The following is a 14,537-nucleotide window of genomic DNA, read 5'->3' on the forward strand; positions in this document are numbered from 1 at the left end:
TGAAAGAATTTCAATTCATTGAATCGTAGATTGAAGTTTGTGAAAGATCAGCCTGTCAGAATTTCAATCTGACTTCCATACTGTGTTCCTGTCGACAAGGACTTCAACTGGACGTAAGTTTTACTACGTTTTGATATGATTTGAAAATATGAACATCATCTGATCGTCTATCAGTCTGTGCTGCTGATCCTGATGATTCGGCTCCCTGGGATCTTTGGGAACCCCGCTGTGGACATACTCTGGCAAAATGTCCCTGCTATCTGCAGATATGGCAACTACCAAGCACTCCTTGGCATTGCTCTGTGGGATGTATCCCTCCGAAAGTTCTGCAGTAAGCTCCGGTATAACTCTGTTTGGAACCACTAGAGCTAGAAGAACTGCTGCCAGACTTCTTAAATTGTTTCCCTCTGGCTTTCAGAAAATCTATCTTTCCACCATTGCTGCTGCTGCCACTCATCCAGCACCATCTCAGTCACACAGAGGCCAGGAGGAAGCCAGACAGTTAGCCAGCCTCCTAGACAGCAGGCCAGAGTATTTGCTTTGACAGAGAAGCAGGCTCAGGAAGCACCAGATGACGTTGTTGCAGGTAACTGTTCCTTATGTGGTATTCCTGCTTACGTATTGATTGATACAGGTGCTTCTCATACATTTATATCTGAAAGATTTGCATTGAGTCATGCATTGCCTGTTGAGTCTTTATCTGCTGTAGTGTCTGTTTCTTCTCCTTTGGGGACAGATTTGATATCAGTGAATTCTGTGAAACATTGTATACTACAGTATGACGGGCATGAGATTGAGTTAGATTGTATTATACTTGGATTGTCTGATTTTGACTATATTATTGGTATTGATGTGCTGACCAAGTACAGAGCTACTGTTGATTGATTCCACAAGATTTTACGATTCAGACCAGATATGGCTGATGAGTGGAAATTCTACGGTAAGGGTTCTAGATCCAGAATTCCTTTGATATCCGTATTATCTATGACTCAATTGTTACAGAAAGGAGCGGAGGGATTCTTTGTTTATTCAGTTGATGTAATGAAATCGAGTCCATCAATGGCTGATTTGCCAGTGGTATGTGAGTTCGCTGATGTAGAACCCGTAAATCAGTCTACGTATAAGTCATGCATAATTCTAGTATTTTAAATTAAATTTATTTTTTTCATGAGTATTTAAATGATTTTTCCTTAAGTTGATTATATTATGCAATAGTTTGATTTTTATCATTTCAGTTAATTCAGTGAGGCCCGACTGGAGTTGGAGTTTAGAGATAAAAATTTAAGATTCAAAAGACATTTCCAGGATTTATTTTAGCTAGCAAGTAAGTTCATTGAAGTTAAAAAGGAGGTTTGAGGATTTAATTTAATTACGTGAGGTGAATAGGAAATAAAGTTATTTAAGTTCTTTAATTAAGGAGTTAGTTCACTAAATTAATTAAAAGATAGGTGAGGCTTTTAAGGATTATAAATTTAGTAAATAATCAACAATTTCTCCCTTCATTTTATTATAGATTTCGGCCACACCCCCCTTAGTAGATTAAACAAGGACTTGCCAACTCACCTTTGACCCATTCTTTGTTGGGTTAGCCTACTAATCTTTTAATTCTTGATCCACCTTAATTAATTAATTAATGAGTATTATCCTAGTCTAGATTAGAAGTGAGAAAATCGGCCATCTCATTCCCCCATGAAGATTTATTATCAAACCAAAATTCAAATTCAAAAGTTGGAGACCAAGTCATGCATTGCTTCCATTAAATTTGCAACCATCCCCTCACTCCCATAACCATCACTTCCTCCCCCTCCCCAGCGAAACCTGAGAGCATTTTTCAGAGTGAAAACCGTGGGTTTTATAGCTAGAAACAAGAAAGAAAATCGGTAGCAAACAAGGTAGCTAGATCGCACCACTCCTCCGCGCCGCGTCGTCGTCGTTTCGTTCGTTTTCTTTCAAAACGAAACCAGTCATGCATATATTCTTCCTTGACTCTTCAATCAAGTCCTAATATCATTTATTTTCATTACATGGTCATGTTTTGATAGCCATAAACCGAAATACATCAGAACCTTTAGAAAACATCACATGCAGATTTTCGAATTTCATGATGCAGCTTCACGGTTTTGCTTGTTTTTGTATATTCAGGTGATTGGCTCGACCCCAGGCTCCCAAGGAGACATCTAGACATGTTCTAGGATGGATTAGGATCACTTTAGTCCATTATTTCAGTCCCCATGCTTGCTGGAATTCGAAAATTACAGCAGCTTTCCATTGGTGCCATTTTTGTGTCTCAAAATTTCGGTTTTGCTGTCAAGGGGAAAGGATATGATCTTGGCTGCCCTAAGGGCCTATAGCCATGGTTAGATCACTTCCCTAGCATTTCTAAGACGTGACTAAGTCGCCCTTTTGGTGGCTTGGTCCATGGTGCATCGGTTTTTAAATCAAACGCAAGAACAGCCCCTTTCCCCATTTCGGCCCTTCCTTGGTACAGCATATGAGTTTCGGTCTTGGTGGGTTGGGGTGGATCTTGGTTGGCCTATGGCCCTTAGCCACGGTTCATACCATACCCCAAGATGTCTAGATCGTGCCATGGTCAACCAAATGGCCACTGGAACGAGTCGAGACAGCAAGCAAAGCAAAACACCACACGCGCATGCAAAGCTGCTCTCGGGTGAATCTTCTCGGTTGTGGCTGGAATATTTCGAATTGTGGCTGGTCTAAAGTGCTTAGCCATGGTTGAATCATTCCTTGGGATGTTGGTAAGAGGTTTTGGTCGGTCGTTCAAGCCCCAATGGCCATTAGCCTCGCAAACCACGCAAGCAAACCAAAGCACGGTTGCTGTATTTTTGGACAGCAACTTGCTGTGTCGGTTTAGTGGCTCGTTCGAGTTCGCGGTCGGCTTTTATCCTATGGCCTTGGACTGAACAGTGCCTCATTGAGTTAGGAAGGTCATGTTTTTGACCGTTCGTAATTCGGTTCATTTTTGAGGTCGTACGAGAATTTACGGTGCGATGTGCCAAGTTGACTCTCGAAAGAGCGTTTCTTGTTTTGGCCTCCATTCACCTAGATTTCGACTTGAATCATCTTAGGAGCATTAATTCATCATTTTAAGCGTATTTTAATCATGACTAAATAACGTTTCAGTGTTGGCTCGGGTTGGTTCGGAGTCATGATTAAATACGAAGTCGTTCGGTGTAATTGTCACATTTTCAAATGTTATTGCATAGTTTGGTCCCATAAATCTATTGCATATTTTTCATGGCATATTTAGGTTGCAGCGAGCCTGGGAGCGATCCAATCCAAGCAGTAAATTATTATAGGATATTTAATTGTGCCATTTAATTATATTACGTGCAAAAATATAAAATGTTCATTTTTTAGATTATGCGATATTGCTTGTGGCCATTACACTATCATGGGATTATTGCTTAATCCGGTCGCCAGTTACTGGTCCGGTCGCCAGTCACCGGTCAGTTGAGTTTGTTTCACCTTGTATACTGTGGCTACAGTCTGATCAGACATTTACTATTTTACCCGGTCGCCAGTTACCGGTCATGGGAGCATTTTATTATCCGGTCGCCAGTTACCGGTCAGTTTCAGTGCAGGGGCCACTTGCGTAGACCATAATCTCACCAGGAAAATTTATTACATGCTATTTCAGTACAGGGCTCCAAGGAGCAAACATTTTACCATGATATTTTCAGTTCAGTTATGCACGTATTATAATTAATCATGACACGACACTTTTACGTTATGCGTCATGACATGATATTTTTATCCCATGCAAAATTTTACTATATTATCTACTCGTTATTTACGATATATGCATGTTGAGTCTTTAGGCTCACTAGACTTGATTGTTGTAGGTACTGATGATGTCGGGGCCGAGGGCGGGGACCAGTGAGCTAGCTTGGGTCGGCAGTGGTCGAACCCGAGGACCTCACTTTTCAGCATTTATTATTATTGCTCGAACATTTTTAGCTATTGTTGGATAAATTTTCAATTGTTATTTCGCAAACATTAATTTCTTCCGCTTCCATTTTTAAACATTACACTTTATTTAACGGTCTATTTTGCGTATGAAGCAATTCAATTACTTTTAAAAGAAAAATTTTAAATTTTCCGCAAATTTTCCAAGTAAGGATTTTTAGGCCGTTATATAAAATATGGTTAGCAAATAAGTTCTCGATCCAGAACTTGGGTGAAACATCTTTTGTATTAGGAATAAAGATCTAGGAGATAGATCAAAAAGATTGATTGGTCTCACCCAGTCCACATACACGCATTCTGTATTCATCTACAATTGGTAGCATCATGTATGGGATGATATCTACACATCCTGATGTGGCTTTTGCACTAATTGTAGTGAGTATATATCAATCGAACCCTGGTCTTCCACAATGGAAAGCTGTGAAAGACATCCTCAAGTATTTGTGAAATACCAATAAGTTGTTCTTGGTCTATGGTGGTGGAGAACTGAAATTGGAAGGCTATACCGACTCTAGCTTCCAAAGTGATATCGATAACTCGAAGTCAATCTCTGGGTTCGTATTCATGCTCAATGGTGCTGCTGTCTCTTGGAAGAGTTCCGAGCAAGACAGTACTGCAGATTCCACCATTGAGGCAGAATACATTGTTGCATCAGCTGTAGCAAAGGAGGCTGTTTGGATAAGGAATTTCGTCCAAGAGTTGGGCGTCATTCCCAATGGAGTTGCTCCTGCCCTAGTGTTTTGTGACAACACGAGAGCCATAGATCAAGCAAAGGAGCCAAGGTCTCATCAGAAATCCAAACATGTATTGAGAAAGTACCACATCCTGCGAGAGATTGTGGAAAAAAGAGAAGTGTTGATTGACAAAGTTGGCTCCGCAAATAATGTTGTTGATCCACTAACTAAGCCTTTACCTGGACCATTATTTGAGAAGTATCGCCAATCGATGGGTTTGAAGCATATGTTGGCAAGCCAAGTGTTTGCCGAGGGTTCATGTTGAAACTCTATGTATAAACAATCTTTATTTTAATAATATTTGAAATTATTGTTTTGATACATCTTTATCTGTATATCCATGCTAGTCGCATAGATAAAGTCTTTGAATATACAAATAATAGAAATAATATGAGATGCTCATATGATGAGTATCATGACACTCATATTTGGAATACTATAAATTCTAAATAGTTCTTAGTCAATTCAGCCACCGCTAAGAAGGATATAGGCCGCTCAAATTTGAGACTAGTCTCTGCGATGTTAGTACCATGTTTCATTGGTAGGGGACATTGTGATGCACGAGCATGTAGATAGGTGCTCCTAGTAGAGTTCACTGAACAACCCTCCATAAAGGATTTCCAAGTGGTTCTTATTTATCAAGTGGAAGGGTCCTAGTTTATGGTTGTACACCATCAGTCCTTATGACTCGGGACAACATTGAGACTTTATAGGCTAGCATTGCAATTTTACTTGTTTACTGACCCAAATGGGGTCATCAGATGACAAGGTTGGATGTTTTGTCGATGCATTTACCACTTACCTTCGGGTATGGATATCCTATGTGTATGTAGTACGAAATATCTAATCAGAGTATGATGGTAATTAAGAAAGGGGTTTCTTAGGTTATACCATCGATGCAACTATGACATGACACATAGTATCGATTCTTTAACAGCTCTCGATATACCAATTGTTGTCGAATCGATCGGGATATATGACATTAAGGAACCATAATGTACGCTAACCATAATAGAATGGTTCTTGCAGGCACTATCATTTGATACCTAGGGAATCATGTAAGCGATGCTGCTAGGCGTTTAACATGATTGGTTGTGTGCTATCAGACTTGAGTTCTGACGTTCTTATTATCAAGAAGTTGATAAGTAAGAATAGAGCAATTGGGGTATGCTCATATAAGGACATGTTAAGTCCCGAATCACATGGAGATCTGAACCCACTGGTAGTTGTATCAATGAACCATTGAGGGCCACACAAGTGCTAACTTTCTAGATCCCGTTGAGAAGTAAAATAATTCAATGTGTTGAACGGCTTATAAAAGAGTTTATAGGCACAAGAAAATGTAGAAGTATGAATTCTATAAGGGGAATGTAACTTTTAATTTGTGGAAGTGTTCCTAAATTAAAAATTAGCCAAATAAATAATGTAATTAAAATTGTAATTTTCGTAAACATTAGTATGGACTAAATTAAATTAATTCAAGTGTTGAATTAATTAAACATTAGTGGACCTAGTAAAGTTCAAATAATTAAATTAGTTCAAGTGTTGAATTAATTAAAAAACATTGGTCCTTGTAGAGCCCAATTAGAAATAATTATTCAAATAGTGGACTTGAGTAAAATTCAACTAAGGTTTAATATGTCTCAAATTTGTTTGAGACATTTAAATAAAAGTCCATGGGCTTTGTAATTGTTAAAAGCCCAAGTAAAAAAAGTGCAAGAGAGGTGAAGGGTTGGAGGCAACTTCTTCATTAAACAATGCATGGCATACTTATGCACTTTATCACTTTTTCAAGCACCAAGAAAGTTTCATCCCCTTCTCTCCTAACTCACATTGGCCGAAATTTTAGATTAAAAATTACTCTCATTTTGCTTCTTCAAATTTTTGAGGATAGCACACTCTTTTCAAAGAAAAGTGCCTTACATTTTCTAGTGCAAGTGTAAGGTGGATTTAGCTTGTTGGTGGTGAGCTTGATTTTGAGCAAGGAGTGCTCAAGGAAGGCTTGTAGATTAGTCTACCATTCAAGAGCTAGGTGTTTAACATATTAGTTGGAGCCATCATCAATCTTAAGAGATTGATAGGTATATTTCTTAAACACTCTATATATGACATGTTTGTTTTCGTATTTGCTACACACTATGGTAGGGTGCTCGGTTTTCATGCTATGAAAATATGATTTTTGAAACTTCCGTTGTGCATCTGGGCACCGTAACTGATCCCCTTTCAGTAAGAGTATACTACACTTGGATATCTCAGTCAGTACATCACGTAACTCACTAAAACAATCTGACAGAAAGCTTTGAACCTAGACAATACCAACATAATGAAATCACTAACAAACCAGATCAAACATGCTACAAGGTTCTACATAATGATCCTTAAATCACTATTTAAGGCTTTAGAATTATACCTGCGTCCGTCTTCAGCCCGCTGATGATGTCTCGATCTCAGTTCACCAACTCCTCCTTGAGTCGACACTAGCTCCGAAACTTCCTGACACCAAAGTGCCCTAGAAACTGACTAGAAACTAAGATATATGGCTAGAACTCTCTTTAAAGAATGCAGTGTAGGAAACAAAAGAATTCAGCTTCCATTAATAGGCTGCATCCGCACTATTTCAGAAAATCTGAATCAATCTTTTCTGGCATGTGTCAGAATCTCATTTGTCTAGTTGGATTTCTCGAGATAATGTAATCTGAAGTAGATCGGGTTATCCTTTTTTAAATTCGGTGGATCCAACAGCTTGTTCTTGAATTATCAATTCCTTAATAATACTTAATTAACAACTCATTAATTATATCTTAATTAATACTTCATTCAAAACAAGGATTCGGGTCATTACATCCTCCCCTCCTTACAAAGATTTCGTCTTCGAAATCAAAACTGAAGTACAATACAACTGAATAAAATACAACTCAAAACAAATGTGGATACTCTGAGCGCATACGACTCTCTAACTCCCAAGTCGCTTCTGCAGTACCTCGGCATTGCCATTGAACTAGAACAAATGGAATGATCTTGTTTCTGAGCTTTTTCTCTTTCCTACCCAGGATTAAAAGCGGCTGCTCGACATCAGTCCAGTCTTCTTCAAGTTGAACATTTGTCGGACCAAGAACGTGCGATTCATCTACTACATACCGTCGTAGTAACGATACATGAAAGACATTATGAATGCTGGACCGATACGGCGGTAAAGCCAATCGATACGCCAAATTTACAAGACATTCCAAGATGTCAAAAGCTCCGATGAATCTTCGGGCTAATTTTCCCTCGAGTCCAAATCTCATCACCTTTCGGAATGGTGAAACTTTAAGGAAAACTTTTTCCCCTGACTGAAACTGTAGAGGTCTATGCTTAGTATTCGTGTAACTCGATTGATGATCTTGTGAAGTTTTAATTCTCTTCTTAATCAATTCCACTTGGTCAATCGCTTGTTACACTAATTCAGGTCCTTGCAATTGTCGTTCTCCTATTTCGTCTCAAAACAATTGAGTAAGACAAAGTCTACCATAAAATGCTTCGAACGGAGCCATACCAATGCTGCTGTGGTAGCTATTGTTATATGAAATCTCCACAAGCGGCAGATGATCATGCCTTGATGGTCCAAAATCAAAAGCACAAGCACACAACATGTCCTCAAGTGTCTGAATAGTCCTCTCACACTGACCATCGGTCTCTGGATGATAGACGATAATCAGACTCAATGTCGTTCCCAATGCTTTTTTAAAACTTCCCCAGAACCTTGAGGTAAAGCGTGGATCTCTGTCACTGACTATACTTGTTGGAACACCATGATATTTAAGAATATCTTGGATGTATAGTCTTGCCTTGCGATCGAAATTATATTCCCGACTATACGGAATGAAATGTGCTGACTTAGTCAGTCGATCCACAAAAACCCAAATTGCATCACAATTCTTATAAGACAACGGCAAGTGGGTGACAAAATCCATCGTTACATGCTCCCACTTCCACTCAGGGATAGGAAGGTTTTGAAGTAATCTTCCTGGTCGTCGATGTTCAGCTTTCACTTTCTAACAAACCAAAAACTTGGCTACAAACTGATAAACACTTTTCTTCATACCTTTCGACCAAAACTTGGTCTTCAAATCCTTATACATTTTCATGCTTCCAGGGTAGATACTCAATTTACGCCAATGATCTTCAGATAAAATCTTGTTTCTAAATTTATAATTTTCTCGAACTACGATTCTTCCTGACAGACACAATGTTCCATCTGTTTGGAACGCAAAGCCAGAAGTGTTGTCTTCATTAGTAACCTTGCTAACTTTTTCACCTTCGGATCAGAAAACTGAGCTTCTCTGATTTTGGCATACAATAGTAGTTTAGATAAAATGCTCATTACTCGAATGTGTTCCATTCATTCTTATGACGGAAGCGAAATTCCATAGAAAAACAATCTTGGATTATACTTGATATGAAACCTGTCTGTAATGCAGATAATCTCACCTTGCGACTAAGAGCATCAGCTGTAAGATTCGCCGATCCTGGATGATACTTGATTTCGGAATCATAATCCTTTAACTCTTGTGATCTGTAAAGATCTCAAATCTCTCTCCGTAGAGATAATGTCGCAAGATCTTCAAAGCAAACACAATCGCTGCCAATTCCATATCATGAACTGGATAATTCTCTTCATGCTTCTTCAACTTTCTGGATGCATATGCAATAACATGACCATCCTAGGTTAAAACGCACCCAAGTCCTTTAAATGATGCATCAGCGTACACAACGTACCCTCTTGATCCAAATGGCAGAGCTAAAACTGATGCAGTTGTCAAACGTTGACGCAGTTCATTGAAACTATTTTCACAATCATGTGTCCATTTGAACTGCACATTCTTACACGTCAGTTGTGTCAATGGTTTGGCAATCTGAGAATATCCTGAGATGAATCTCTGGTAATAACGTGCCAAACCTAGAAAACATCTTATCTCTTGAGCTGATTCCGGTCGTGCCCAACTCGACACTTCTTCGATCATGCTAGGATCCACTGATATCCCATCTTTGGATATGACATGTCCCAAGAAGACAACTCTGTCGAGCCAAAACTAGCACTTGTCCAATTTAGCATACAGTTGGTGATTCCTTAAGGTTAGCAACACAATCCTTAAATGTTGTGCATGCTCTTTAAGGCTACGAGAGTATACCAGTATATCATCAATAAAGAACATGACTAACTTGTCAAGATACTCTTGGAATACTCGGTTCATCAAATCCATAAATACTGCTGGAGTATTCATCAAACCAAATGGCATCACTAGAAACTCATAATGCCCATACCTTGTTCGAAATGCAGTCTTAGGGATATCACGTTGATAAACTCGAAGTTGATGATACCCAGACCGTTAATCGATCTTCGAGTACACTGAAGTCCCTTGTAGTTGATCATAAAAATCATCAGTCCGTGGTAACAAATATTTATTCTTGACTGTTACTCTATTCAACTGTCGATAATATATGCAAAGTCGCATAAACTCATCCTTCTTTTTAACGAACAACACTGGTGCTCTCCAAGGAGACACACTGGGTCTAATGTACCCCTTGTCAAGAAGATCTTGTAAATGTTGTTTCAACTCTTTCATCTCTGTTGGCGCCAATCTATAAGGTGCTCTAGAGATAGGTGCGGTTCTTGCTACAAACTCTATCTCCGCATCCACTTCCCTCTCTGGAGGAAATCCAGGAATTTCATCGGGAAAAACATCAGGAATTTCATCGACAACTGGAATGTTCTTCACGTCGATTACACTCTTTGATACGTCAACAGCATAAATGAGGTATCCTTCTCCTCCTTTCGCTAAAGCCTGTTGTGCCTTTACAGCAGACACTACTGGCATTGGAGGTCGAGCTCCCTCACCGAAGAAGAACCAATTCTCGTCTCCTTCTGGACGAAAATGAAAAAGACGTTGATAAAAATCTACAGTCGCCCTATACTTAGTCAATAGGTCGATTCCCATAATACATTCGAAATCTTCCATAGCCAATATCATCAAATTGGCAGACAAGTATTTTCCCTCAAACTCTAACAAACAGTCTACTACAAGTCGTTTAGCTAAAACCTCTTTTCCCATCGGTGTATACACCAACATCAAAACATCTAATGACACGTAGGGTAGTTTATGCTTCTTAACAAACATTGATGCTATGAATGAATGCGAATCCCTAGTGTCAATTAATATATATGCAGGAATAAGACATAAAAGAAAATTATTTGCATTGACTCTATCGGTTTGCTTCTCAGCTTGTTCTTGGTTTAGGGCAAACACTTGCCCCTCAACTCATGGGCGTTGCTGAGATCCTTGTGATATTCATCCACGAAGAGAACCTTGAGCAGGAAAACATTTTTATTGCACAGTGGTCTCAGACTGTTTTCCATTATAAGACCCTGTAATAGAAACTCTGCCTCCACTCTGATTCTCGAAATTAGGGCATTCCCTCTTCATGTGACCAAAACCACCACAATTGAAACAAGCACCTTTTACTTTTTGACAATTTTCCGTCTTGTGATTTCCTCCGCAGTGGAAACATTGCAGCTTTTTCCTACCAAAGCTGTGCACCCCTCCAGAACAAGAAGAAGAAGAAAATACAGACTTCTTGAAAGGCTGACCCCTTGGTCCCAACGAACAAGAACTTTTGCTAGCTTGCTTAGCCTTCCTCCTAGCAATACTGATCTCGGCTTGACGACAACGATTCACTAATCCTTCGTACGAAGTAGGATCATCATAGACAGAAACCCGATCAAAAATCTCCTGGTTCAAACCATTCAAAAAGTGAGATATTTTGCTGCTGAACTCTCACTGATGTGAGGAGTGTACGGCAACAGATACATAAAACGCTTTTGGTAATCCTCAATGCTTGAATCTCTTTTCTTAATGGTCAATAGTTCCATCTCCTTCTCATGGCAAAGAGCTGGCGGAAATTGATGATAGATGAAGGCCTGAAGGAAATGTTCCCAACGAATCTGCCAATGCTGCTGAAACAGAATGGCAGAAACAGGTTTCCACCATTTTTAGCTTTTCCTTGGATCATGAAATCGGCTACCTCCATCTTCTCATCCTCGTCATATTGCGACACTCAAAAACACTTCTCCATGATATCGACCCAAGATTCAGCAACATCAGCATTCTAATCTCCTTTCATCATCATCTCGGTGACATCTTCCGTCATGATCTCTACGACGATGTTCTCGGCCAGCCTCATCGTCGCCATAACGGACATGTCCCACCCTTTTGTGACTGGTTCCATCTCCTGACATCTGAAAGGAAACTAAAATCAACCTCTCAATCCTCATAACAGAATTACTAATGTCCCAAAAATCTTTGCATGCTCTGATACCACCAAATGTAGCTCCCTTACCCCACTATTAAATAGACTAATAAACATGCAACATTAATCTTAATAACAACAATTAAACAGTGGAAACCAAACACTTAATCATCTTACAACCCAAACAAAAACAAAACAATAACAGCAGTCTTAATCATTAATAAAACCATAACGAAAAACATAATTCTGAACGAGAAAACGATAAACCACAGAAAACCTCCACTGGATCACCACCGAAAACCCAACTGCTCTAGCCACTGCCCTGGTCGTTCGAACCGTCCAACCTAAGACCTGCTCCGAGGAATGGGGTGCCCAAGATAAAAACAAGGATGTGAGCAACAATCAGCCAATACGAGAATGTACGACTATACAAATTGATATGATGCATGCGAAATGCAATATGCTCGGAAATCAATTATCAAGTCAAGAATCTCATGCTAATTCTAGAGTCGCCTAAGTGTGTAGTCTTTGATCTGCCCTAGGAATGTTTTGGCTCCCACACTCATCATCAAGACGTGGACATACAAGGTCCAGGTCATCAGAGCCTGCGGGTCCGGTCGAACACTGTAGCTCTCGATGCCCCATCGTCCACAATATAGAATAGGGATGAGTGGCCCCAACAAACGAGGTATATCTCAAAATATAACAGGCTCAACATGATATGTCATGCATAATATGCAAAAACAGTAAAACATGTATCATGCAACAGATAAATATGCAGCATATAAGAGTGTATACTAAGCTTGCATATCTTAGTCAGTACATCAATTACCTCACTAAAACAATCTGACAGAAAGCTCTGAACCTAGACAATACCAAAATAATAAAATCACTAACAAACCAGATCAAATATGCTACAAGGTTTTCCCTAATGATCCTTAAATCACTATTTAAAGCTTTAGAATTATACCTGCATCCGTCGTCAGCCCGCTGTTGAATGTCTCAATCTAAGTTCACCGACTCCTCCTCGAGTCGACACTAGCTCCGAAACTTCTCGACATCAAAGTGCCCTAGAAACTAAGGTATATGGCTAGAACTCTCTGTGAAGAATGCGGTGTAGGAAACAAAAGAATTCAGCTTCCATTTATCGGCTGCATCTGGACTATTTCAGAATATCCAAATCAATATTATCTGCCACATATCAGAATCTCATTTGTCTAGTTGGATTTCTCGAGATAAAGTAATTTGAAGTAGATCAGGTTATCCCTTTTTTAAATTCGGTGGCTCCCAAAAGTTTGATCTCGAATTATAAATTCCTTAATAATACTTAATTAACAACTCATTAATTATCTCTTAATTAATACTTCATTCAAAACAAGGATTTGTGTCATTACAAAGAATTAGACCGACTGGTTCTTGGACTAGAGTTTCTCGAGGAACACAAACATTGGAAATGTCTAGAGTATGGAATGGAGTTTATGGCAGATGATAGAATGTGGAAAATCCAATGATCACAAGCACATTCTCGATATACATTCCAATAGGAATGTTATATGAACAATATAAGGCAGAGTATTTTTCTGCTTATATTGATTCAGGTGCTGGAATATGTACAACAAAAAGAGGAGTTTTTCAAAATAATTTGGAAGAAGAATTACCAAAGATTGCTGGAAGAGATTTTTCCAGAAGAATCTTAATCTTATGTAAGGGGATTAAGATGAATGAAATTATGATCGGAGGTGCTGGACAAACACCTTGGTATAAGGTAAAAACGCCACCGATTTATTTTCATGATACAGGAGGTGACATTTTGCTAGGGAACAATTTCCTACAAATGTTCAAGTTCTACACGCAAGAAAATGAGACTAGAAGATTAGTGTTCATGATAGGTGCGAGAATTGCACTTAATTTATATGTTAATCCATTTGATCTATGTTGGTTTCATACAAAATTCCGCATGTTTTTGTTGTTTTTGTGTCGTGCAGGGGATAAACAACTAGTTGATGGTTTAGAGAAATCAAAGGTATCTTTGAGCGTGAAACTGCGATATACGATAGCCGCAGTGCTCATTTATACGAAGGAAAAGCGCCTAGGCGCTGCCCAAGAAGCACCGCGGCGCCTCATTGCCGAAGGATAAGCGCCTAAGCGCTAAGAACAAGCGTCGCGGCTCCTACAAGAGCAAACCACTGGCACCTAGGCGCTACTTAATCAGCGCCGCAACGCTAATGGCAGCGAGGAAAGATTAAATGGGCTTCGACTCACCGCCCATACATGGAAATAAAAGGCAACCGAGGGTTCGGAATATAGGGACGCTGTTTTTACAGAGAATCTAGACAAGAGAGTAGGAGCGAACACGAGACAAAAATCCGAAGTGTCGTCTCCATCCCAAAATCCATCGCTCTTCGTATTTGTGATCGTTCTTCGCGCCAAGGATGTAATGCCCGAGGTTTATTCGCTATTAAATTGCGATTATTTGTTTATGATCTGATATGATTATGAAGGGGCCAACCAAGACATGAAATGAGATTA

General features: G+C 39.3%; 1 protein-coding gene across 1 annotated transcript; it reads right to left on the reverse strand.

The window, feature by feature from the left end:
• Positions 1–1,721: 1,721 nt before the first annotated feature.
• LOC140824190 (uncharacterized) lies at positions 1,722–10,813 on the reverse strand. Its single transcript, XM_073185786.1, has 2 exons — positions 10,386–10,813; positions 1,722–1,818 (listed from the first exon to the last, which is right to left on the reverse strand). The coding sequence occupies exons 1-2, from the start codon at positions 10,811–10,813 to the stop codon at positions 1,722–1,724; spliced, it is 525 nt and encodes a 174-aa protein (XP_073041887.1).
• Between the last annotated feature and the right edge of the window lie 3,724 nt (positions 10,814–14,537).

Source organism: Primulina eburnea, chromosome 2 (assembly GCF_022965805.1).
Source record: "Primulina eburnea isolate SZY01 chromosome 2, ASM2296580v1, whole genome shotgun sequence".
In the NCBI taxonomy this organism is placed as follows: domain Eukaryota; kingdom Viridiplantae; phylum Streptophyta; class Magnoliopsida; order Lamiales; family Gesneriaceae; genus Primulina; species Primulina eburnea.

What these genes read in the sequence shown, in the direction of transcription:
- LOC140824190 (XM_073185786.1), bottom strand. Translation starts at nt 10,813, where the DNA reads ATGGGAAAAGAGGTTTTAGCTAAACGACTTGTAGTAGACTGTTTGTTA. An exon ending in GAAGTGGATGCGGAGATAGA is followed by an intron (nt 1,819 to 10,385) that starts GTTTGTAGCAAG and finishes AAATGCTCTCAG; the next exon opens with GTTTCGCTGGGGAGGGGGAG.